Genomic DNA, 26,583 nt, shown 5'->3' with positions numbered 1-26,583 from the left:
TTTTCGGAACGACTCTATTTCTTGTTTCTTCTCGTCTATCTGAAATGTTGAGTTCATGACAATCGCGCTCTAATGCTAACTTCTCACCCTCATCTTCTCAACTGCCTCGGTAACTCCAGAAGCTTCCAGAATCAAATTCATCCACTCATCATGCCCATTTTCAGACAAAAACCTCATGGCCTTTGATAGTGATAACATTTGATCTAGTTCTGTGCCTTTTTCATGGAGCGCGAACACAGATGGCGATAGGAGATTCACCTGGAAGGTCTTTTTGTGATATCAGATCCCTCTGATAAAACTACCGTATCATTAGCCTGCTCATCTGGCAACACGCTCATAAACTGTGGAGACATTAGCGAAATTTTTCGCTCATCAAAATTTGACACATTTTTTCCTGCCAACATCATTCCTAACTTGACACCTGAACTTTTTTTATTTTCGAAATCGAGAACTCTAAACTTACCATCCCGGATCATCATTAGCGGTTTTTTGAGTGCAGTTTCTTCTTCACTCATGGGCTCCGTGGTGTTACTAGAGTCAGCAATTTCTTCACCTAGTGAAGACATGCCCTGAATAATATCGAAATTTGGAATTCGAGTTCTGCATTGAAGAAAAAAACTGACCGCTTTCTCAAATGCCTGCTTTGGATCTAGTCCCAACATTTTCATGGTTCTCGAATATTTCGAAAAAATATTTTTGAACTCTTCTCGATCCTTTTTCTTCTTCTTGATCCGATCGAGCTCCTCCTTGATTTCGTTTATCACAGTTTGCCATCTAAATCAATGAGTGTTTTTCGAATCATAAACGTTGGTGGCCTAGAAAACTGAATTTGCCAAAGTTAGAAAATCATGTCAAAATGGCTTGGAAAATCCGTGAGGTATCAGGCCGTTTCTAGATCGTTTACCATGGTGGCCTAGAAAACTCAACTTGCGAAAATTAGGCCACGGTGGTAAATGGCCTAGAAAGCGCACCCGGTGCATGTTTGACCATTTCTGAACTACTGTGAATTAGAAAAATTCCCAAATAACCAACTTTTTCTTTGGTTCGTTCTCCTTATTCTTCTTCTCCCTAACCAAATTCGTCAAATGTTTCGCAATATTCGAAAACGGGGAGATCATCTCTGTCTTGCCTTTCAACTCATATTTGTCTCTCTGCTGAACCACAAACTCTTCATCTTCTTTAAGATCATCCATAACATCTCTTCTCACTCTTCTTCTGAATCTTGTCCGACGGAATTTCAGTTTTTTAAACCTCCGATTTTTCCTTCTTTGGTCATCCAACCGGTTCAAAATTATCACTACACATCTTGCGTGCTCCGTTACGGTGGATGCCAGTTTTGTACAGTTGTTGTGTTGGGAGATGTGCCGCGACTTGAGACGTTTGTCGTGAAGTCTGAAATATGATATTACGGAAGATAGAGACCTCTCGAAAACTTAGAGCACACTTACTTAGTGCTCATTAAAGCTGACATGAACCCAGACGCTGCTTGATCGACCCACTTCTGAATTAGTTGATACGTTGCTTCTTCAGAAATCTTTATGATGGTCTTATTTCCATCGTGAGTCATTTCATTGATATTCAGAATTGGGGAATTTGATGTTTTCTTTGATCCATCTTCTACTATGAACGTCAAACTTCCATTATGTGCAGTTTTGCCTTCTTCCAGTGCAGTCAGGTTTAGAAAAGGGATCAGTTTTGCTGGGATTGATCCATGCTCAAGTTGGTGTTTCAGATGAGACACTCCTTGAAGGATGTCGTTTGGTTGGGTAAAGTTGGTTTCTGGAAAGCTAGCAGTTCATAGAATCTCTGAATCTCAAAATCTTCAAATTTCTCAAAATCTTCAAAATTCAATTTCTGGATAAGAACAGTTAACACTCTAATGGAATCCGTCATATACAACTTCACTTTGAGCCCATATATCCCATGTCCTGGTAAAGATATCAAAAATTGGTCAACTGATAAAATGACCGTGGTATCAAAAATATTTTGTCAGTTTAATATTTTTGGTGTCTTTGACAGGAAATGAGATAAATTGGTTCAAAGATATTCTAAATCCATAACTAGCAACTGGCCGGGTAGAACTTTTTTCAAGTGTTGTTTGGCTCGTTTCAGCCGCGTTATCTGCTTTTTTTTCTAGTATTTTCGGGTCATTTTTCAAGACTTTCCACATACACTTGTGAAAATTTCTGTCAAATAAAAAGATCGCGAAAAAAAAGAGTGAAAATTTAAAAAAATTCTATAAAAATACCTTCAATTTTGAGCAAATCTATCTTCTTTCCTGTGAAAGAAATCGAAAAGTAATCAACTGATAAAATATTTTCTAAATTATAATCAACATGGTATCAGTTGAAAACTTTTTGATATCTAAAACAGTAAACAAGATATACGGGCTCAACGTTTACGGCTGTGAGAGTGAGAAGATATCTATAACAATTCTCAAGATTTCAAGAATCTCATAATCCCAGACTTTTGGAAACAAAAAAATTCAGCTTTTTCAAAAAATAAACTCACCCACACCAAAAACCAACTGGACCACACACACAAAAATTACTGTATACGTCCATAGCATTTCCTATGAGAATCACTAAACAAAGATGTAACTGATAGTGGCTTCTCGTGTAGCTAAATAGCATATAATCTCCGAACCCGACCCTAATTCGTAACTTATCTCCCCCACCCTTCGATCAAATACCAGTTATGTTACCACTAAATCATTAAGCGGAAAAATGAAATGTCTTCTCTTATCAGGCATAGAATAAGTGAATTTATCTCCCTCTCTTTCTCTTGATGTCTACGCCGAGAATGGAAAGAAAGATGGAAAACAACAAATAGAGAAATAATAATATCTTTTCTCATATGGATCTTTTTGGTTTTTGTGTTGTGATTCGGTTTGGCAAGCAGAAGAAAGAAAATAAAAGGAAAAAAAAAGAAACAGAATGCGAGGGAAAATAACAGCGCCCTTTCCGATCACTCGATTTTTCAGAATTCAGAATAATTTTTAAAATCTCCGAACTTAATTTCATATCTTTCAAATTTCGGAATATATAAATTTCTGAGATCTTATTCACCGAATTTGCCTAAAAATTTCAAAGTTTCAGATTTTCCAACATTTCCGGTTTTCAATTTTCTGAATGTCTAAATTTTCGAAATTTAGAGTTTTCGAATTCTGAAATCTACATTTCCGATTTTCCGAAGTTCCAAAAACTTTTCGACGAGACTGTGTTTCGAAAAGTTGAATTTCTGAATTTATAATTTTTCAAGTTCTCAAATTCTCGATTCTAAACTTTTTCGAAATTCTATAAATTTTGCGAACAGGGCCGTTTCAGGCCAGCCCCTTTAGTAAGTATGCAAAAATCTGAATTTTCCGATTCCTTAAAATCTGATATACCAAAATTTGGGTATTTGAGACGTACAGATTAAAACACTTTTCTAGATTTCAAAATTAATGTTTTCCTACATCTGATTTTTTTTTAAATTTACTAATCTCTGAACTTGCGAGTGTCTTACTTTTTCAATTTCCGGATTTTCTTACTTCCGACTTTCCGAATTCTGGAAATTCTGAATAACCGAAATATCGAATTTCGAAATTTCCTAACAGACCATGAAAAAATAGTCCCTGGAAAAATGACAAAACCTGTCTATAAGACAACGGGTACTGTAAGCGGGAGCCAGGAGGCTCAGCCCGGAGGAGCGCAAACCGACTGTTTTTCAAAATTCGAAAATTTCGAAATTCAGAATTTTCGGAGACCAGAAAGTTTAGTAAACCTGACATTTAGTTATCCGAAATGTGAAACTTCAGGAAACCGGGAGTTCACATACTCCTAAATTTCAGAACATAAAAAATCTTTTTTCAGTAGTTTGGAAATTTTGAAAATTTTGGGAAATCACATATTACTCGAAGAAAATTGATAGTATGCAAAACTTTCACAAATTTTGGTGAATTCGGAAACTCGAAAATTTTTAAATTAGAAATGCAATTGTAAGATACAGAAAGCGGAAGCCAGGAGGTTGAGCCCCCGACAGGGGGCGTAAACCGACTGGTTTTTTTTTCAAATGTTTTATTCAAGTGGATTCATTTTATCCACGAAAACGGTTTTTTATCACGTTTAAAAATCATTAGAATTTTCTCTTTTGAAATCTGTGAAACTCCTCAAAAGGCCCCTTTGAACCTAGTAATCTCGTTTCCAGTTTGAGATATCGAAAAATGTTCAACTGATGAAATGTCTTTGATATCAAAACAAATATTTTTGCTTCTGAAAATTTTTTGATACTTTTCACGAAAACCAAGATACATCGACTCAAAGACTCTTCGATTTTTCGAATTTCAGAGTGTTGCAGGTGGCTATTATCATTACGGAAAAGCTCATACTCGGTTCTGTATGAGACAACGAATTTTTTTAAAAGTCTAAAAACCGTTTCATTCAATTTCAAAAAATAAATAAACTAATCAAAGAGTACTCAACCAACTTGGTGATAAAACAGCAGTGAAAACTGCCCCATTTGATAATACCGCAGGTGACAAAGCATAGGGATTCAGAACGAAAGCTGACACAAACGGAGGTGATAATACTAAAGGTGATAAAACGAATGGGGATAGGACCAGTGGGGTTAAAGCATTGGGAATTCCAATAAAGGGTGATAAGGCAAACGGTGACAAAATCAGAGGAGCCATGACCACAGGTGATAGGATAAAGGGGCACATTACAAATGGAGATAGGACGAAGGGTAAACCGACGCCCGGGGATAGGATAAGAGGGACCAGTGCCAGTGGGGTGAGGATTGCAGGAGAGAAGACTACGGGAGACAAAACAACGGCACCAAGGATACGAGGACTAACTAGGACAGGTACAAAGACCCAGGGAGATAGAATTACATTACCGTATATAGAAGGAGAGAAAATGATGGGTGCTAGAAGGACGGGGGATAAAATGATAGATTGGGAAGCTGTAACGGCATCCCCGACAAGAGATGTGAGAACCAGAGGGCTCAATACGATATCTTTTTTTCGGGAAAGTTCAAATTTTAGTTCTTCCTTTGCAATCATTCGAATGTTCTCCTCGATTTTGGATGGCATGCTTTCTTTGGGGATTCCACGGAACTTGTCCAAGACTTCAGAGTCGTTGTAGGGGGATCCAGCACCGTAGATCATTTCCATTTGACGATCGTCGAGGATACTGTAGCCGGTAGCATTCATTGCATCCATCTGGAAAATTCACAGTGTATCGATTTATAGGATACTGCCCGGGCTAGAGTACTGAAATCTAAAATGCCGCATTTTCTCTGATAGATTCTTACCCTATACATTCACTTTGAGCTCAATTATCTCGGTTCCTATAAAAGATATCAAAAAGTGGTCAACTGATAAAATGTTCATCATAATATCAGCAACATTTTATCAATTAAAAAGTTTTTGATACCTCTTACAGAAAAGGAGATAGTTGAGCTCAAACTGTACGTATAGGGGGGAATTCTATTTGAGTATTTACAGTAGTCAACTTCGGTGTCCTCAAAAAGTATTCCAGAATTTTCCTATTGCTCTGAAAAGTTCAGATCATACAAAACATAAAAATATTCTCATTTTTGTAATTCGCGATTTTCCAGCCAAGTTCCATTCGGATGAGATATGCCGATTGTAACCAAAAATGTCGAAATTAGCATAGAAAACCGCTTATCTCGCTTCGTTGAACCTTTACAAAAAAGTTGTCAACTACAAAAATGATAGCCAAACTTTGTTTAGTATAGTCTGAAATTTTTAGACAATTTTGTAAATTCTGTCCTCATTTTGTAGGGCATCAAAGTTGACTATTTTTCACAAAAAAGGATCCAAGTAGGATACCGTATTTGCTCTAGAAACTGATAAAATGTGTATCATTAAATTATTAGTATTTTTCAGTTGACTACTATTTGATATCATTTACAGAAATCCAGAAAAAACTGGCTCGAAGTTGAAAGTTAAGCGGTCATTCTATTAGAGGTTTCCAAAGGCACAATGCAGTCTATGAACCAATAAGATTTTTTGAGCTTTCCAAGTCCCATAAATACTATTCAGCTCAGAAAGCCTGCAAAAAGATTATTGCCCAGCCTGAATACTGAAAGCGACTAAAAAGACCCAACCTGCTCCTGGGACATATTCTTATACACCCCTTGAATAATATCCAATTTCATCGCCTCGTACTCCCCATAAATCTCGGTCGCATTCTCTTTGGTAAAGAAAATCGGCTTGCCATCCTTATCAATAAAATCCTTCCTCATCTCATCATTCTCCTCTTTCTTCTCCAATTCTCTCATCTTGTCGACAGTTTCCGTGACACCAGAAGCTTCCAAAACAAAATTCATCCATTCCTCCTGTCCAGTATCTTCCATTAGTTTCAAAGCTTTTGTAAGGGATAATTGTCGATCCATGGTTGATCCTTCGCCATGAAGAGCAAGAATCGATGGGGAGAGAAGGGATACGGTATCGTTGGCCACTTCATCGGGAAGAATGCTCATAAACTGGGGTGATAAGAATGCAATTTTCTTATCACCAATTTCAGACGCGTTTTTTCCAGCCATGGTCATCCCGATTTTGATAGCTTCTCGAATTAATTTGATAGGCTCATGCAGGATTTTATCATCTGGACTCATCCTCTCCATCATCTCCTTCCGGTCCTTTAGCTCCATTTCTTTTTCAGAAAGGATTGGATCATCTTCGAATAGGTCTTCCATTCCCTGAAATCATTTCTTTCAGGGTTATCCCTTTAAATTTCAATTACCATCGTATTCAGCGCCTTCCTTGGATTAATTCCAGCCTCTTTCATAGTGGACACGAATTTCGAGAATTTTCGTTTCATTCTGTCCTTGTTTCTCTTTTTGCTCTTGATCCGTGTGCTCTCTTCCTTGATGTCTTGTATCACTTGTTGCCATCTGGAAGTTTTAAAAAGTTTACGGATCTTTTTCAGGTTATACAGTAACCTATATCTTGGGATTGCTAATTAGGGTCTGTAACAAACATCCTACCGTACCATTCTAACTGTTAATTTTTAAGCCGATTTATCTCGGCTTCTGTGAAAAATATCAAAAAGTGGTTAACAAGTAAAATAGTTTCAGTATCATGATAGACATTTTGTATGTTGATCACTTTTTGATATCTTTCTCAGGAATTGAGAAAAAATAGCGTCAAGTTTATGAACCTATTATCAGGTACTACGGTAGCTTATGTCATGGGCACATGAAATGGGACCCGTAAACTCGACGTGTACTTTTGGAAACTAACTTCCAGAAAATGTGAAAAAAACAAAGGTTACCTTTTTGGCTGTTCCTTTTTATTCTTCCCAGCTCTGACCAGTTCTGTCAGTTTCCTAGCAATCAATGCTAATGGCGACAAACTTTTGTTCTCCCGAATTGTATAAGACTTCCTTGTCTGCACATTCCCTCTGATTGCTGCCTGCCTCTTACTCTCCAATTCGTCAAAAATCGAAAATCCAGATGCCCTCTTCACCCTGAACTCCTCTGCACCAGACTTCACATATTTTTCGTAGTGCCCCAGCGTTGTTTTGAATGCTTCATTATCCATTCGATTATTTTTTCGGTGTGAGTTCACTTAAGTATGATCTGCAGGTACAGTAATCCAAAACGAACTTACATCTAGTCGTTAGGGTACTGTACATTTTTAGCTTCTCGTTTCGTTTCTTCAACTGATCAAGTACAGTAACCACGCACTTTGCATGAGCAGTCACATTTTTGGATTCATGGATGCACACGTAGTGCTCCTTTTTCTCGTTTTTCGTCATTTTGCGCTTGTTGATTCTGGAATTTTTATGAAGTTGTTTACCATGATGGCCTAGAAAACAACACATGCAAAAGTTAGGTCACCATGATGAGATGATCTAGAAAACCCGCCAGGTGTCTAATTGTTGGAAAAAACAGTATCTTTTGAGGTTTTCTGATTTCACCCGATGGACAAAATTGAAACATTTCTAGTCCATTTACCATGGTGGACTAGGTTTCCAACAAAATTTTTTCAGGCCATCAGGGTGAATAGCCTAGAAATGACCTAATAATTACCTAGTGGGTTTTCTGGGCTTTCACCAAAGTGTCCCAGAAAACTCGTTTTGCGAAAGTTAGGTCACCTAGGCTGAGAAGTGTTCCCCGGTACTATATCTTCAAATTCAAAAAATTTTCGTTCACCAAACACGCCCAATGCAAAAAATGCCCTACACATTAGTAACAACTGCTCCCATCAATCCAGCCAAACTTTGGTCCATCCAGTGTTTATACAAATCATCTCTAGCTTCATCAGATATGGTAACGATTGTTTTATTGCCATCATGACTGATTGTATTCACTTTTCGGTGCTCCACATCGTCATCCGGAACGTCTGCCACGTCTTCGTCGCGTATTATGAAGTCTAGTGTCTGCAACTTTCAAGTTCAAGCCTATTTATCTGGATACCTGGGAGAGATATCAAAAAGCAGTCAACTTGTAAAATTCTTATCATATTATGCGTAAAATTTTGTTAGTTGGCATCTTTTTGATATCTAATACAGTAACCGAGATAAATTGAGTCGAAGCACGGTACTTGCAATAATAGAAGCCCGCCCAATACCTTCACTTTGAGCTCAATTATCTCGGTTCCAGTGAAAGCTATCAGAAAGCGGTCAACAAACAAAATGCTGATCATAACATCAGCAATTTTTTATCAGTTGACAGGCTTCTGATATCTTCACAAAAAACCAAGATAAATGAGCGCAAAGTGTACATATAACGACCCACCTCATTGTGATCCTTCTTCATCTCATCAATCTTTGTCAAATTCACAAACGGCGCCAATTCTCTCGGTATCTTTCCACTTCTCACTTGTTCTATCAAGCCTTCACGAATCGCGTTCGGTTTTTTTGGTTTCGAAGTGGTGAACTCGATTTTTGGAATATTTTCCATCCATGGGAAATTTGGGATCAAAGTGGATTGAGAGGAATCGGAAGGAGATGGTGTTGGTTGTTCGCCGCGGGAAATTATCGATCCTGGAATCTATGAGGCTTAGATTTCGCGAATTTCAATTTCTGAGGTATTACTTGTTTGTTTTTTGTGTTGTTTCGAAGCTAGATTTTCTTGTTACAAATATCCGTAAATGCTCCAATAGAAAACACTATACATTTACTTTGAGCTCAATTATCTCGGTTCCTATAAGATATATCAAAAATTTACCAACTGATAAAACGTTGATGATATTATGATGAACATTTTATCAGCTGATATATTTCTGATAACTCTCATAGCAATCGAGATAAAGTGAGTTAAATAAAGTGTTGTCTCTAATAGACGCTCACCCAAACTGTCAACTTTGAGCTCAATTATCTCGGTTCCTATCAGGGATACTAAAAAATTGCCAACTGATAAAATGTTGGTGATAATGTGATAAACATTTTATTAGTTGACAAATGTTTGATATCTCTCATAGGAACCGAGATATTTGAGCTCAAAGTGGACGTATCGGGTGGGCTTCAAAGAATTTTCAGCTGGCGAATGCGACGCCGACACGCGACGCGTCGAAAATTGGCTCGGAACCAAATTTTGAATTGAGAAACGATTTTTCGGGATACTGTACTTTTACTTGTAAATATTCACATTGAACTAACTGCGCCTTTAATACCGTAACCCGAATTTGCTTTAATACTGTACTCTGACGGTGATACGCGTTGCTGCCGTAAATACAAAGTTTTTTTTTTGAATAAGTGCATGCGTCTTTAATACCGTACCTCATAAATAATTCATTTTGGAACATTTTAGTGGTTTTTCTGTTTTTCTTTTCGCCCATAAATCGGATAATTGGTATTTCGTTGAATATCGAACAATTTTTTGCGAAAACGCACGAAAATCGAGAAAAAAAAAACTTCGAAAACTAATATATTTGAAAATTACGGTAGTTGTCGTTGTGGGACCTTCGGCCACGGCCACCGGCGGTTTCTCTTCCACTGCGTCGATTTTTCAAATTTGTATAACTTTTCTCCGCCTATTTTCTCTCTTTTTTATGGATTTTTTTCAAAAGAATTAAATTAAATTTTTTTTAAATCATTGTAGTGCGCCTTTAATACAGTAATATGGTCCATTCTCAATAAACTTTTTTAAAAACGAAAAAAATCGCGATGAACCCACCTTCAACCCTCGAAACCGCCGAAAAAATCCAGAATATCAAAAACGGAAAGCAAAGAAATCGAAATCTCATCAGCATTTCTTCTTACCGTTCCATTACTGCCTAATTTTGTTTATATACCGAGAAACGAAACTAGTAGCTAATCCAATTTCACCCCTTAAACCAACATTTTCCTTTCCTTTTCCGGAATTCTTTGACCCCCTCCACCCCAAATACCTAACTAATTAATCTAATTAGTAAAATCAACAATCAATATATCATATTTTAACGAGTTTAACAAGACGAGTAACAACAAAGAAAAAAAAACCAATTAACACATAATTAACGCTAATTGCCGTATCCATATCCTTCAAACGGTGGTCGGGCCTTCTTCTGTTTCGCCGACTCCTTTTTGGCCTTCTTCTGCAGATACTTGTCCAGCTTGTTGCCCTTTTTGAGCTCCTCATACTTCTTCTCAGCGTCAATCCGACGGACTTGCGCCTTGGTTCTGAAGATGGGCGCCTCGCCACGTAGCATTCGTTCAATGTTATCGTCGTGCAGCTCTTTTCGGGTCTCGGCTTGTCGACGCTTCTCGGCACGCGTCTTTTCTCGCGTTTCCATTTTTTGGAGCGTCTGAAGTTTGGAACTTTGTTTTGAAAATTGAAAAAATTGAATTTCCTAGAGGTTTCTAGCAATCTTCTGGCTATTTTCCAGAAAAGCTTTTTAAAAATCCTACATTTTTCAACCTCGCCGCCTTGTGCTCGTCTCCTTCGGCTCTCGCCGTGCTGTACTCGTTCCTCAAGTCTTGCATTTCCCCGGTTCGAATCTCGTCGAGGAATTGATAGTTGTTCTCGAAGCAAACTTCTTTGAAGTCGCCGGCTCGCGAGTCGAAGCGTGGGTCCCATTTTCTGAAAAAAAAAAATGAAATTCAGTTAAAAATTGTTTTTTTCGCCGGAAATCGGAAGAATTTTGACATGGTTGCCTGTTAGAAATTTTTAATGAATTTCGAGTAAAAAATCGAGAAAAAAGTGCGCGGCGGGCATGCAACTTTCCAAGACTCCGCCCACTTTTCCATGCGGCTTTTGCGTTTTTGGCGTTAATTTAAATAGAAATTTGACTAAAATGAAGGAAAACAACGAGTTTTTCACCTATTTTCCGCCAAAAATCAAAAGAGGTTTCGAATGAATTCGATTCAGAAATAAAAAATCGACCGTGTGAAAAATTTAGCCTAAAATGGAGAGAAATGAAGGGGTTTTCACTTAATTTTAAGATTTCTCTGCTGAAAATCGGAATTAGATTAGAAAATTGACACATTTTCCAGTTAAATTCCTTTTTCTTGTCGAAAAACCCGGAATTTCCTTTTTTCCAAAAAAAAATCCGAGTGAAAAGACGAGGAAAAAGTGCGCGGCAGATATGCAAATTCTAGGCTCCGCCCACTTTTCCATGCCGCACTCGCATTTTTGGCGCTGATTTGAATTTTGAAAATTTTTCTTCTGAAAATAGAAATTAGAATTAAAATTCGAACATTTCGGCGCTAATTTGACGAAAATTATCTAAAAATTCGGCTATTTTGCTGGAAAAAGGGGTTTTCACTCATTTTTAATAGTTTTTCCAGGAAAAATCCACTCCTACCTCTTCTTAGTACCCTTCTCATGATCTCCATAAATATTTCGGAACGCTGAAACCGGTCGTTTCGAAGAAATCTCTTTGGGCCGATGTTGTCCTCCTTTTTCAGCAGATTTTTCGACTTTTTTCACTTCCTGCCGCTTTTTATCAACTTCCGATGTTCCGAAATAGGTCTTGTTGAACAGTTTGATGCCCAATTTCTCCTTCATTTCCTTTACCTTGCCTAGGGGCATCTGGGCGATTTCTTCGCGGAATTTCAAGCGTTCTTCTTCGTCGTCCTCTTCGGATTCATCCTCTTCAAGAGCTTCAGAATCCTCCTCATCAGAATCGGCTGACGTCTTCTTCTTTTTTGGCTTCGGCTCCTCTTCATCGTCGTCTTCCACGTCATCATCATCTGCCAGTGCTGCAAATCGATTATTCGAAGGTGCAACGGGTGGTGGCGCCGATTTTTTAGTGGATTTGAGAGCATTTTTCGTAGAATTGATCATCGGAACTTCTTCTTCTTCCTCCTTCTCAAACATGTCGGATACATCAATGACGTCGTCATCCTCATCTGAATTCCCTAGTTGCTCATATTCGGTAGATGTGCCCTTCACAGGATCGCCCTTGGCTTTTTTGTCGAATTTTCCGCCTTTCTTGTCTCCAAACTTTCCAGATTTGGCTCCTCGTTTTTCAAATTTTCCGCCTTTTTTGTCTTTGAAATTTCCGGCAGCAGCAGCAGAAGCTTCGGCTCCTGGCGGTGGCTTATAGAACTTTCCGCCCTCGCGATACTGCATTTTTGGCGTTCCGCCGAAATGGATTTTTCGATTTTGGGGAGCACCGCGAAAATCGCCAGATTGCTCTTGTTGCTTGTTGAATGTGGCCTGGAAAATTTTTGAGAATTTTAGGGTGAAAACTCGAAAAATTCTAGAAATTTCCTAGAATTTTTTGATATTTTTGGCTGGAATTTCTATTTTTCCCAAAATTTTGAGAATTGGAAAAAAAATCAAAATTTTGAAATTTTTGGCTAAACATTTTCTGGGCAATTTTTGGCTGTAATTCAAGTTTTTTGTTCCGGAAATTTTGAAAAATTTACAATTCTTCAGAATTTACTTTTTTGCATACTTGTAACGGGCCGGGCCGGGCTTTTTCCGGAATTTTGGAGGCCCGGCCCGGCGGGCCCGTCATTTCACTAGTTTTGAAATTTTCAAAAAAAAACACATAAGGGGGGACTTTCCCTGTGATTTTTTTCGACCAAAAATTTTTTCGAGTTTTTTCTATCTTTTTTGATCAGACAGACAAACAATCCGAAAAACGAAAAAAAAGGAAAAAATTATATTGAGGAATTTTACAAGTATGCTTTTTTGGATTTCTAGTCGAATTTTTCGAAAATTCAAAATTTGCAGAATTACGTTTTTTTGAAAATTCTGCTGCTTTTCAGCTAAATTTTTACCATTTGCTGAAATTTATTTCCCTCTGTAAACTTCGGAGCGCTGAATTTTCCAGGACCACCAGATCCTGACTTGGCTGGAAACGTGCCAAATTTGCGATGATCATCGGGTCTCATCTGGAAAATTTTGGATTTTGGCGCGAAAATCGAAAATTCTGAAATTCAAAAATTCTGAAAACTAATCGATAAAAACCGGTTAACAACGGGGCGGAGGTTCTAAACGAAAAGGAAGAAAAAAAAAGAGAAAATCACTGAATTTATACAAAACAAATTGGAAAAAAATTGGAAAAAACATGAAAAGTACAAGTACTTTTACAACGGGGTCAAAAAATGTACAGCTGCTGCAATTGTTAGTTTTGGCGGGAAATTTGAAAAAATTAAAAAAAAAGGTAAAAATTGTGCTCATAGACATGAAAAACTATTGATTTTTACTAGGTGATTAGTGGTGAAAAAAAGCGGCGACACGTGGTTTTTTTTACAGAAGAATTCGAAATTCAAAAAGGCAAAATTTACAAAAAAGAATGAGGGATAAAAGGGGGAAATGTGAGTAGAATAGAGGGGTAAAACGAGGGAGATTGTACAGGATTATGCGAAAATTTCAAAAAAATATGCCAAAAAAAATTTAAGAACTAAAACTGAGAGGTGGCGTATTGTCCTCATCGTCTTCGTCCTCCTCCTCCTCATCGACCTCATTGATCTGATGATGTTGTGCCGGTTCTTGAGGCCTTCGTTTGCTGGATTTCGGCGCCGGATGATCAATAAGCCGTTCAGAAGACGTCCCGGCTTCAGAAGATGATGGAAGATCCGAAAGCTCCGCAAGTGGCTCTGGAGCCCGGTGCTCCGATTCCAGCTCCCCGGAAACCGATCTCTGAGTGGATTCACGTCGATACGTCGGCGTTTCAACGTTGATCAGGGAGGATGCCACTTCTGGAAGTTGTCCGAATCCGTCGGGCATTGCGAACACACTCTGCATCGCTGTTGGGTGCATGTTGAAGCTCGACGTGGCGTTACCGTAGTGGCGGGACGAGGAGCTTTGGCTGAAAAAATGGGAATTCAGAAACTTTGATGATGATTCAGTCGAAAATTATCAGAAAAATTCTAGAAAACTTGAGAAACTTGTTTGCCAAAAATAGGTCCAAAAAATCATTTAAAAAAGTCAAAAATCGATTTGGAATAGCCTGAAATAGGTTTAAAAAATCCAAAAATATGTCTGAAAAATGCCTAAAATAGGCCATAAAAAAACCAAAAAAAGAACTAAAAATGTCTAAAGAAAGCCTGAAAATTCCTTTAAAAAAGCCAAAAACAGGCCTTAAAGCCGAAAAACGCTCAAAATAAAAAATGCTTTAAAAGTGTCTAAAATTGCTAAAAAATTAGTCCAAAAAAGGGCTAAAATATGTCAAAAAATGTCTAAAGTAAGTCTAAAAAGCCTAAAATAAGGTCTAAAAATGCCTTAAGAAAGGTAACAAATGCCAATGCCTGAACATGGTCCCAAAATGTCTGAAAAGACCTAAAAAAGTGTTAAAAATGGGTCCAAAAATGTCTGAAATATATCCGAAAATCTAAAAAAGGGTCCAAAAATGTCTAAAACATCCTAAAATAGGTCTAAAACCCCTAAAATGGGTAATAAAGCACTAAAATGAGGCACAAAAGACCCATACTTAGTCAAAAAAGACCTTAAAATTGGTCCAAAACAGCCTGAAATAGGCCTAGAAGCCTTAAACACTCACATAACACTCTCATCATGAAGTCCTCTCAAGAACAGTGCATTGATCCTCATCTCAGCGCCAGCTCCATCGATATCCACTCCACTGGCTCTCAAACTATTGTTCAACGACTCGGCGGCCCTGGGTTGTTCCTGATAGAGACTCGCCAGAATTCCCCCAGACTGTTTCCCTGGAATTCCTTGGAATGCGTTCTCAAGCGGTCCATCAATACGATGAAGACCTTCTCCGATGAGTGGATGACGTCCCGGTGCGCATTGCGAAGCTGTAACGCCTCCAGAAGTCGTTGGAACGATAGAGTGGACGGATTCCAGGAGGATGTTACGAGTCGGAAGTTCTTGACCTCCCAGATGCTGTCCCAGATGCATCGATCCAATTGGCGCCAACATCGATGCCTCTTGTCCCAGACGATTCCGGAACTTTCTGAGGAATCGTTCCGACGCTTTCGGTGGCTGCCATTCTGGATTCGTTGTCTTGAAGTGGAGCACAGAAAGTTCGGTTTTTCCATCGCGGGCGCGGTTGTGGGAGGTTACTGTAGTCGGTTCTCCGCCTTCTTCTTGCTCCTCGTCGATCGCTTTGAGTTCCTGCAAAATTTGAAAGTTTGGGAACGTCCTTTTTAACATGGTGGCCTAACTTTTTCAAGTTGAGTTTTCTAGGCCACCACAATGAATGGCGTAGAAATGACTTGATATGTAACTGGTGTGTTTTTAGTCCATTTTAACATGATGGCCTAACTTTTGCATATTGAGTTTTCTAGACCACCATGGTAAATCAGCTAGAAATGCCTTGTTATCAATTTGGTGGGTTTTCTAGGAGTTTCTAGGCCATATTAACATGATGGCCTAACTTTTACATGTTGAATTTTCTAGGCCACCATGCTAAATTGTCCAGGAAAAACACCAAGTGAATATCAGGTCATTTTTTAGGCAATTTTCATTTCGGCCTAGAAAACTCAACTTGCGAAAGTTAGGCCACGACGGTAAATGGCCTAGAAATGGTATGGTATTGATTTGGTGTGTTTTCTAGAGGCTCTAGGGCAATTTAACATGGTGGACTAACTATTGCAAGTTGAGATTTCTAGGCCACTTTGATGAATGCCCTAGAAATGACCTGATAGTCACCTGATGGTTTTTTAGGCGCTTTTAACATGGTGGCCTAACTTTTTCAAGTTGATTTTTCTAGGCCACCACGGTAAATGGCCTAGAAATGGCTTGATATCAATTTGTTGTGTTTTCTAGGAGTTTCTAGGCCAATTTAACATGATGGCCTAACTTTTGTATGTTGAATTTTCTAGGCCTCCATGCTAAATTGTCCAGGAAAGACACCAAGCGAATATTAGGTCATTTTTTAGGCAATTTTCATGTTGGCCTAGAAAAATCAACTTGCGAAAGTTAGGCCACCACGGTAAATGGCCTGGAAATGGTATGGTATTGATTTTGTGTGTTTTCTAGAGGCTCTAGGCCAATTTAACAAAAAGGCCTAACTTTTGCAAGTTGAGATTTCTAGGCCACGATGGTGAATGACCTATAAATGGACTGATATTCACTTGATGTGTTTTCTATGTCATTTTTGCTAGGTAAATGGCTTAGAAATGACTTGATTTTCACCTGATGGTTTTTTAGGCGCTTTTAACATGGTGGCCTAACTTTTGCAAGTTGAGATTCCTAGGCCACCATGCTAAATGGCCTAACACACGTTTTCGAAAAACTGCTTACCTTAATATGATTCCATTTCGGATCCCCATGCTTCCCGACATCCATCACCGCAAAGCTACAAACGTCTCCAAGACCATCAACTCGCTCCGTATAGTCATGGAAGAAATTCGCCAGCTGTGTACACCTCGGCCGCAACCAGAATAGCAAAACAAAGGGGGTGAAGATAGGAGACGTCAATTCCAGCACAAAAAACATCCATTTCATCTGGAACAGTTGATCGAACTGATGCCGGACCCCCGCTGTGTGGGCCTTTCCCTTCCACGTGGATGGCAAGTAGTGAAGTTCCGAGGTGACGTGGGTCATCAGAATCTCCGGTTGCCAGACGAGATTCTCATCGGGGATCATTCCACGGCAAATGAGAATGATAATTCCGCAGATTGTGATTACTGTAAGCACATGCTCCACCTGAAGTACATCCTCGTCCCATGCAGATAAAATTGTCAGAATTCCAACGATGGCTGCGGCGGCAAATGTCACATTTTTAGCGACAATTTCGAGGACCGGGGAGAAAAATTGGTCCATATAAGCTGCGGCATAGATGTGAGAGCGATTCAGACGAGCGGAGAGTTCATGGTCCAGCTCATTGAAATGGCGAACCAGGTACCGCCCGTAGTTGCTATATCTCCGCATTCCTAGGCCATCAGGGCGTCTTTTGATGAGCTCTGTTAGCGAGAAAAACGATTCCATCATCTGGAACGGGAGAAGCAATGGCATAAGAATCAGGGAGAGGAATCCGTAGAATTTGCAGTCCTCTTTCATTTTCTTCGCCGCATGCTCTAGCTGCTCGTGATGTTTGTACTCGTCGCGAAGGTTGGGGCCGTTGGTCCATGCTGACGTGGAACTTGTGAACAGGATACGCTCGATTTCGTGTTTGAGGTTGTTGGGAAGGTAGGCGATCGGGCCGAGGAACGGGATCTCGAACACCGGGTGGAGGATGCGCTGGAAATGGGGATTTTAAGACTGTAAAATGAGAAAAATTTTGGAGTTTCGTCCTGGAACCTTCTAGAAGCATCCAGAACCATACTTGTAAAATTCCGGGCCGGGCCGGGCCTGAGGAAATTTTCAAGGCCCGGTGTCAAAAATTCTGTAATTTTGAGCTCTCAATATAATTTTCTCCATTTTTTTTTGTTTTTTTGGATTGTTTGTCTGTTTGATCAAAAAAGATCGAAAAAACTCGAAAAAAAATTTTTGATTGAAAAAAATCACATAAGGGTCCCTCCTTATGTGTTTTTTGAAATTTTCAAAACTTGTGAAATGACGGGCCCGGCTCGTTACAAGTCTGTCCGGAATTTGAACTTTCGATATTTTGAACTTTCGAAGCGATATCTATGTAAAAAAAAATTGCAAAACCTCGAAAAATCGATTTTTGAAGGTTCTGGAACCATTATATTTTGAATTATCGGCAAAATTTAAAAATTCTAGGCCATCTCCAGAAAAGTTGAAAGACGGAGAATTTTCAGTTTTGGCGGGAATTCGAAAAAAAAAACGAGAATCTTAAATTTGATATTTTTCTTCAATTTTTTCCCAATTTTTCGTCGCAAAGATTACTGTAGACTACTGTAGACAACCTGGAATATTATGGTTTTTTTGCAAACAAATTTTTTTCCGCATTTTGACGTGAGGGTGTCTCTACAGTAATCTACAATAAACAACCCCCCGTTCGATCAAATTTCCGATTGAAGACTCCGAAAAATACGAAAAAAATCTTTTTTTTTTCCGAGCCTTCTACGAGATTCGAGGACGATTTTTGAGATTTTTTTGAGCTGTTTCCGCCTAAATTCAATATACCCACCTTATTAACCATTCCGGTCATATAATTCTTATATCTGAGAATCCTATGATAGATATAAATGCTCGTAATATTATCCTGATGAATGCTGAGCCGCAACTTCTTCTGCGCCTCACAAATCCGCTTCACAATCGCGTGCCACGTCAGATTCGGCAGCTGATCGTCTTGAATTTTCAGCTCATGAACGTAAAATTGCTGGATCTCGGTCATTTTCATAATGTACTGCGCATGCTTGATGACCCGCGTAATCCAGTAAACCGCCGCCGCGACGATGGCCAAAACGGCCCAGATGCTCAAATGAGCGGCACAATTGTCCACCACGGCGTCGCTGAAGTGTCGTTTTCCAATGTTTGTGGTGTTGTGGGTGGTGACATTGGTGTTGGCGAATAGGAAGTCATAGTTGACGCATTGGGTGAAAAATGTGGTGAAGCTCTGAAAAAAAAAAAGATTTTTTGTTGATTTTTTCGTTCTTTGGGGCGCTTTTGCTAGAATTTTTACTGAAAAAGTCTTTTTTGTTCTCAAAAAGCTGTTTTTCCGACAAAAAAATCAAAAGTTCGACGAAAAAAATTTCTTTTGTCATCGTCGATTACGGTCGGTAAAAGTCCGCAAACACCGAGGTGTTCGGTCCGCAATACACCAAATCTCAAAATTTTCCTTTTTTGGGCAATTTAATGAAAAATAGCATGTTTCTGGGGTAATTGAGAGGACCGTTTTGCTGATTTTTTAAAATTTAATGCTGAAAAACAGATTTAGTTGCGAAAAGTTCGAGAAAAATGCAAAAAATTTTGGGATTCAGCATTTTTTTCAAAAATTGAAAAAAAATGATTTCAAGGGTTTTTCAAGCTCAAATTTCGAAAAAAAAACTCAAAATGCTTCAAAAAGCTGAAGAAAAGGACAAAATTTGAACGAAAAAAATGTTTTTTTTCGTTGGAGAGTACGGTCGGTGAAAGTCCGCAAACACCGAGGTTACCGGTCCGCAATACATCAAATCTCAAAATTTTTCATTTTTTGGGTAATTCAATGAGAAATAGCATGTTTCTGGGGTATTTGATCGGTATTTTTTGCTAATTTTCTCAGATTTTTTCAGTGCAATACCAGCATTTTTCAAAACAAAACGAAAATCTCAAAAAAAAAGTCCGCGAACACCGAAATCGCCGAAATACGAAATCTGTTCATTTCTAGGGTTATTTAATGAAAAATAGCATATTTTTGGGGTTTTTGTCTAATTTTTCCTGTTTTTTATGGTTAAAAACACATTTTATCAGGAAAAATTCGAGAAATGAAACATTTTGGAATTTTTTTTCGAAAAAATTGTTTTTAATCTCAAATTTTCCACCAAACGCGCTCCACCGCTAACACGTACCATGACAAAAATGAATTGAAGCAAACTGAACAGTTTTTGAAGCACAATACACAAATATCCGCCGTTTTGATGATATTCATAGATGTGGGTGAAGAATTCGTCCAAATTTAACACATGATCCCATCGTCGGGAGTTGATTTGAGAGGAAGAGGCCATGGTGGGCGGTCCGTGGTGTTGGGTGGCGGTGAATTGTTCGTAGTGCACTTCCTGGAATATAAATCTGATTTTGAAGCTCAAAAATCTCGAAAAGTTAACTTTTTTTTTGAAATCTTCAGCTCGAAATTGACAAAAAATCGGCTGAAAATCTCTAATTTTGAGATTTTCGCCAGAAAAAACCGATTTTTTCGAATTTTCCCAATTTCATACTTACCGGCGGTGCTTCCATCGGCGAATCGTGGTAGGAGTGATGGGATGATGAGCTGGGAATTCTGAAATTTTGGAATTTATTGGTAATTTGCAAAAAATCCGATAAATTTAGCACGTTTTTCACTATTTTGACATTTTTTCAGCTACCGTAATTTAAAGGAACATGGCTTGGAGTGCGGGTCTCGACACGATAATAGTCTTACTATTAGAGCGAAATTGACGCAATTTTTATGGATTTTTGGCTTATTTTTCAGGATTTTCAGCTCATTTTTCATCAATTTCGGATCCTTACAAATTCCTCTGCTCCTCATTCGACCCGCCGCCGCCGAACAGAATCGATCGGGTCGACGAACCCCATCCCTGCATAAATCTCGACGTACACGTGCTGTTGCGCAACACTTCATCATCGTAGTCGTCGTCGATTTGCTGAAAAAAATATTCTTCTAAAAATCACTACATTTTTAGAGCGAAAACTGCAATTTTCGCGACGAAATTAGGGCTTTTTTTGAAAATTTTTGTCGCCGACTCGGCAAAAAAAATCTATAGTAATTTAAAGGAGCATGCGTCGAAACGAGGTTGGGTCTTGACACGAAATATCGAAAATTACGGAATTATTTTTTTTTTCGGGGATTTTTTTCGCATTTTTCACTGCTTAAAAATCGTAAATTACAACTAAAATCGAAGGAAAAAATAAGCGAAAATTGCCGAATTTTATTTTTTGCAGCTAAAAAAACCAAAAATTCACCTGATATGATCGTTTTGATTGCGAACTGAACATCCAGTTTTGTCTGAAAATTATTTCGCTAAATTATAGACAAAAGGACCGAAAACGAGCGAAAAAAAATCAATAAGAAAACGGGGAGGCTCACGAGGAGAGGGAGGCAGTCATCACAAGCACTTTGTGTGATGTGGGTGCAAGTGCGCTCCATTGGACTCTATTGAAAATTTTTGTGTTGCCAGACAAAGCACGTGAACAGCAGATGACTGTTTTAATGGGGTGTAAACTGGTATTTTTGTATTTTTAAAGAGGGAAAATTGGAAAAATAGGTTGAAATCTTGAAAAAAACCGAAAAATGGGGAAAATCCTGAAAAATCGATTTAAAAAAAAATCAAAATTTCAGATTTTAAAGTGCAAAACTTTCACTTCTTTCCTATTTGACAGCTGCTGCTGCCGATCGAGAAAAAGAATGAAAAACCAGTACTAGGGGAGAGGGACAACTAAATCACATGATTTGACCCTGAGGCAATTGCCCCAAAATTTTGTAAAGTACGAAATCTACAGAAAAAGCGGAAGATTAAGATCATAGCTTCACCCTTCGGCAGTTTATTGGGAATCTTGTTCCAGCATGAGGTCTCTATTTACCAGTTTGAGGAGAATTGGTGGCAGACAAGAGCAAGTATAAGCGAGATACGTGTTCAGAAAATTCAAAGATAGTTTGGGGGGAGGTATACTTGTACGAGGAGTGGGATAAAAAAATGTGCAGAAAATAAATTTGGATACATTGGTAGTAGGGAGCAGGTTTACATAGAAAATTATAAAAAAAATGCACGGGTGTTGGATAAAAAGTATGGAATAGAGAACAGGAAGTGGTAAAACGGGTGATAGAGAAAGAAAAACAAGTCGATTTATTGGATTTAAGGGTTTAAGCCCAGAAGTTTCTCTTTGGAATGGTCATTCCGTTCATGGCGTCGCTCATTTCGTCGATGATCGCAGATGCCAATTGCTCTTGCATGTTCTCGTTGACGAAGTCGGCGTTCTCCGAGATTATGCGACGCTCGATGGCCTGCATGCTGACGTAGCGCCTGGAAATTAAAATTTTAATAAAAATGATAGATGTTCCGATAGGGATGAAACAAAATGTGTAGTTTGTAGTCTCGGAACATGAGAAATTGAGTTAAAGCGAGCTAGATACTTACAGAGGGAAAATGTTAGGATTTTTGAGGGAAAACAATCAAAAAATTTAGTTTCCTTGAACTTTGAATCTTTAGAGGGGAAAAGAAAACATTTTTCAGCGATTTAGGGATTTTAGAACTTACTGATGAACTCTGTAGTTGTTCTTTCCACGCTTGGCGAGATTCTCGGCTGCGTAGAGAACGTCTGGAACCGATGGTGGTTGGTAGCTGACTTGATGACCGAAAGCACGGAAATAGGTGAGATGGATCAATTCGTTCTTGGACCAGGCTGGATCGTTAGCTATGATGGTGTACTTGCATGGACGAACTGTTCCCTGGAATAATAAAACATTGAAAATTGCGTCTAAAAATAAGAAACATTACAATCAATGGAGTCTGTGAGCTGAGAATGAACTCATCGTAGCCGAACGAGGTGACGACGTTGTCGATGCAAGTTCCGGATGGGACATTCTGCTCGAAAGCCTTGTTTCCATCGATTCTCGATGGGAAGATACGAGTATGAGAGCCTTTCTGAGCGACAATGAAAACGAGAGCTGGGTTGTATCCTTTCTCGATCTTCTCAAAAGTGCCACGAATCTCCTGGATTTCTTCCTTGATTCTCTTGAAATCTCCCTCGCCAGCACCGACACGATAGATGACGATGCGAGTTGGAAGCGTCTTCGCGTCTTCAGCGTATGCCTTGACGCATTTTGGGAAAGCGTCGTCGAGCTTCTGGATCTTGTATTCTCTTTGGGTTTGCATATAACTGAAACCTCCGAGTTGAGTAGACTGCTTCAACGAATAAGAGACACCGACGATCGATGGTTCTCCGTCCATTTGATTGCGAGAGCGGTCGTAGAGAGTGCGAGCAGCTCCGTGGGAAATTTCAAAGCCGATGAATTGAACCTTCTCAAGCAACTTTTTGTGCAAAGTCTCGGTATTGGAACAGATACTCCTTCCACGAATATTGCTCGGAATATCAACATAGAAGTTGGTTCCACCGCATTTCAAGTTGAATTTGCGCATGACGTTGTCGATTGTCTGACGACCTCCTTGTGGATTCATCATCTTGTCGACTGTCTGCTTGCAAAGTTGGATAGTTTGCATTCCAACGGACTCCTCGTAGTACTTCATGATGTCGTGCACATCTGGTTTCTTGTCACGAGCGATTCCGACGAAAATGTCAACCTTTTTCTTCATCCAATTCTCCATGGCTTCCTTGATACCAACGTTGTCCGAGGAGCTCAACTCACGAATCGACCAATCCTTCGATTCGCGGTCGCATTTGATTCCTTGATCTCTACAGTAGTCAAAGAGACGATCGCAGAAGTCCTCAGCTTGTCTCATATCGATGGCGTTGTCAAACGAAACCACAGCGACTCTATAGATGTGCGCTGGCTCCACAAACTTGCCTGGGTTTTTGAATCCTGGACGTTTAATTTCTGGCATATAAGTCAGATTCTTGAATCGAATTTCCGCTGGTGGCAAGATTTTCGCTTTCAATTGAACTGGTCTGGTTGATTTCAATTCAATTCCGAAGGCGTCCATGTATTTGTTTCTTTCGAGCTTCAAGGAGTCTTGGAGGATTCTCTGAACAAGATCCACGTGCTGACGTGGCATGGTTGCGTTTCTTCCAGTCATTGCTGATTGGACGGTGGCGCTCATCTTGTTGACCTTGATACGTTGTCCAGGAATGATACGGAGGACCTCCATTGGGAAGAAGCACTCGTACTTCATCTTCTTTGACACAATAAGTGGAAGGTTTGGATACTTGAGCTTGATGTTATACTCTTCGTAGAAATAGTCAGAGACAGAGATCTCGCGCTCTCCCTTATCGTCTTTCTTGGTGAATTTGGTGCTGCAATTTTGTTTTTTTTTTCCAAATATTCCTCCTTAAAAACTCACTTGTTAGCAGTGCATTGCTTAATACCAGTGATACGAATTGTGCAGGCAGAGCCCTTGAGATGAATGGCTTCGGCAAACAATCCTTTGAGTGCAGATTCCAACGAGTACAAGAATTTGTCACTTTCCATGCAAGCCCTGGCGATTTCATCGATTTCATGAGAGCTGAAATCTTCGCTGTCTCCGCCACCGCGACGTGAATCGTAGGAATCTCTGCCACCACGGCTGTCTCGAGAGTCGGATCTTCTGTCGTAACCTCCTCCGTATCCACGAGGATCTCTTGAGTCACTGCGACCTCCGAAGCTTCCGCGCGAATCTCTGGAGTCGTTGCGTCCTCCGTAGCCGCCTCTACCGCCACCATATCCTCCACGACCGCCTCCTCCGCCTCCTCCACGAGACTCTTGAATCTTGGTAAGAACGCATCTGATCACGGAAGTTGGTTTGTAGAATGGAGAAAGCTTAGTGTCGACTGTCATCAACATCTCGTGTTTTCCTTCGCGACCTTCAGTGAGACGAGCGACTTTGGCGAATCCTGAGCGAATTTCCGAAGAGGCATCTGGTTCGGAATTCGGATGAGCTCGAAGTGGGAACGTGGCATTTCCGAATTGATAAAAATCGGTGGTGTTCAATTTCTGTGAGGTTACGATCTCGACAATTCTTGTCAACTCGTATCTGTTGCTGGGCTCAAATAGTTCATCTCCTTGGGTGTATACGGCACCAGCTGGCTTGATTCTTACGATGAAGGAGTCATCCTTACGGCGGGAAATTTTCGAGACAATATCCCATTCTTCTGGTGCAAAGTCCTGCTGTGAGAGGCACACTTCTTCATATTCACCGCCGCGATACTGTCCTTCCGGAATGTAAAGACACGCAGCAGTGTCATAAGCCAGCGAGTGGTAGCTTGAGCTGCTGAACAGAGATCGCTTCTTCTCGAAGAACTTTCGCATTATTTCATGTTGAGCCAAACGGCGGTTGTGCGAGTTTACGCTGCAAACAAAAGGATTCATGCCAGAAAATGCTTGTTTCTGACTCACTCTCCACCAGTGGACACTGTTCCCAGATTCAAATTGATCTCTTTTCCTTTCGAGGTGATGATCAAGGTATCAACGTGAAGGCGTTGAATGACTGGTGGCATTTTTGTGATGTCCAATTGGAACATGTTCATCTGAACCTCCATTGTATCCATCACAGCAAAGGAGTCACGTCCGATTTTGGTGGTAGAGGATGGAGTTGTGAATGGAGCTGGCATTTTCAAAGCTATGGTTTTGAATTGGGGTTTGAGAACTTACCGGAGCGCTTTGATGATGGCTCTCCCTTCTCCGGCGATGTGCGATCTCTTTTTGGGATTCTTGTGAAGCTTGAGCTGCTGGTGGATGAGGCTGGCTTCAAGTCGCCGCCCATGTTCCCCATGATCTTGTCGAGCGGATCGCTCATATTTAATCACCGAAAATTTGACGTTATGAGAGAGAAAAAGGCTTGAGTATAGCAAAAAGAGAGGAAAAAGGTGGCAGAACATATGCTGTGAGATACATGTGGCATACACTACGGGGTCGAACTTCCCAAACCCATTAAAAAAGCGCGACCGCGTCATGTCGCTCGCAATCACTATAAAACTACTCGGGTTTCTGAAAAAACTTTGTTAACAACTAAAATCCTGAAAAATTAGCCTAAAAATCGAAAATTTCAGAAAATAGTCTTAAAATCTAAAAAAAACTAGTCTAAAAATCGAATTTTTAAAAGCGCTCCTATGTGATAATTCATTAAAAATAAGTAGATTCTCTGCAAACCGCATGGCGACTCACAGAAAAACGAAAAAAAATTCAAATAAAAAATTTTTTTCTTGAAAATTTCGGATTTTTCCATGAAAATTGGCTATATGTTGTCTGATTCTAGTTTGAAATCTACAGGTAATCCACCTGAAATCCGGGAAAAACAAACAAAACTCGCGCCTAATGCAAATTTCGAATTTCAAGGTCATTTAAATAGAAAATCTATCGAATTTCGTGGTTTCTTTAGTAAAAAATCGCTCTTTTTCTTGATTTTTATCGATGAATCAAAAAAAACCGCGAGAAAAATAGACCAAAATTGATAGGAATCGAGGAAATGAGCCCGGAAAAAACAAAAAAACAAAATTTGCTAATTTGCGGGTTTGATGCGCAGGTTGCCTGGTACAGTATTGCCGCAAAGCGCGCGAGTTTGAAACTTTTAAATTTTTCAAAGCCGATTTCAATAAATTTTAAAACAATTTTCAGCGAATTTCAAAGAGTCTATAGCTCAAAAAGCAGAAAATCGAATAAAAATGAAGCTGAAAATCCTAAAAATCGTCTGGAAACTAGTGAAAATTCAAATTTTCCCACCGCGCGCTCAATTTACAGGTCAAAAATAATATGCTACTATTTTGCATACTTGTAATCCGGGCCTTTGCCGGGCCTTCGCGGGCCCTGCCATAATTTCATTCAGAACCTATATTTTCGAACCAACTAAACAGATATGATAGAGCTCCACGAGTACTACAAAACAGTATTATTTGGAATACTGTATCTTGTCTATGAACAAAGTTGCAGATCATAAAGTGGTTTTTCTCGCGGGGCCCGGCAGGCCCGGGGCGGGCCTGCTTTTTTTTCTCATTTTGCTCTGTAACTATGTTCATAGACAAGATACAGTATTCCAA

At 39.4% G+C, this 26,583-nt stretch overlaps 4 protein-coding genes across 4 annotated transcripts in view; all 4 read right to left on the bottom strand.

Moving 5' to 3' along the window:
* The window catches only part of CBG01377, a gene marked incomplete at both ends in the record, with an annotated part of 11,317 nt that extends 1,110 nt beyond the window's left edge, over positions 1-10,207 (bottom strand). The window contains 13 exons of the mRNA XM_002636081.2: positions 1-39; positions 81-258; positions 303-774; positions 1,033-1,422; positions 1,449-1,779; positions 4,468-5,203; positions 6,115-6,708; positions 6,753-6,903; positions 7,284-7,578; positions 7,622-7,785; positions 8,197-8,393; positions 8,752-8,999; positions 10,132-10,207. The exon at positions 1-39 is cut by the window's left edge and continues 323 nt beyond it. Of these exons, the coding sequence (XP_002636127.2) occupies positions 1-39; positions 81-258; positions 303-774; positions 1,033-1,422; positions 1,449-1,779; positions 4,468-5,203; positions 6,115-6,708; positions 6,753-6,903; positions 7,284-7,578; positions 7,622-7,785; positions 8,197-8,393; positions 8,752-8,999; positions 10,132-10,207 (3,871 nt within the window). The remainder of the gene's footprint in view (positions 40-80; positions 259-302; positions 775-1,032; positions 1,423-1,448; positions 1,780-4,467; positions 5,204-6,114; positions 6,709-6,752; positions 6,904-7,283; positions 7,579-7,621; positions 7,786-8,196; positions 8,394-8,751; positions 9,000-10,131) is intronic.
* Positions 10,208-10,456: 249 nt separating this feature from the next.
* CBG01378 lies at positions 10,457-13,280 on the bottom strand (the record flags this gene model as incomplete). The annotated part of the gene is made up of 4 exons (XM_002636082.1): positions 10,457-10,741; positions 10,845-11,016; positions 11,741-12,597; positions 13,167-13,280. 4 exons carry the CDS (start codon positions 13,278-13,280, stop codon positions 10,457-10,459), a joined length of 1,428 nt encoding a protein of 475 aa, XP_002636128.1.
* A 505-nt stretch (positions 13,281-13,785) lies between these two features.
* Cbr-atg-9 lies at positions 13,786-21,046 on the bottom strand (the record flags this gene model as incomplete). The annotated part of the gene is made up of 9 exons (XM_045236882.1): positions 13,786-14,200; positions 14,891-15,468; positions 16,600-17,538; positions 17,619-17,696; positions 18,392-18,820; positions 19,752-19,958; positions 20,122-20,179; positions 20,410-20,543; positions 20,987-21,046. 9 exons carry the CDS (start codon positions 21,044-21,046, stop codon positions 13,786-13,788), a joined length of 2,898 nt encoding a protein of 965 aa, XP_045091822.1.
* A 714-nt stretch (positions 21,047-21,760) lies between these two features.
* CBG01380 lies at positions 21,761-25,346 on the bottom strand (the record flags this gene model as incomplete). The annotated part of the gene is made up of 6 exons (XM_045236881.1): positions 21,761-21,920; positions 22,155-22,345; positions 22,395-23,868; positions 23,916-24,899; positions 24,947-25,154; positions 25,202-25,346. The coding sequence occupies 6 exons, from the start codon at positions 25,344-25,346 to the stop codon at positions 21,761-21,763; spliced, it is 3,162 nt and encodes a 1,053-aa protein (XP_045091823.1).
* Between the last annotated feature and the right edge of the window lie 1,237 nt (positions 25,347-26,583).

The sequence above is a fragment of the Caenorhabditis briggsae genome, assembly GCF_000004555.2.
Source record: "Caenorhabditis briggsae complete genome, chrV, whole genome shotgun sequence".
NCBI lineage: Eukaryota > Metazoa > Nematoda > Chromadorea > Rhabditida > Rhabditidae > Caenorhabditis > Caenorhabditis briggsae.
Note: the sequence above shows the minus strand (reverse complement) of the source record. Positions and strands in the feature narration are given on the sequence as shown.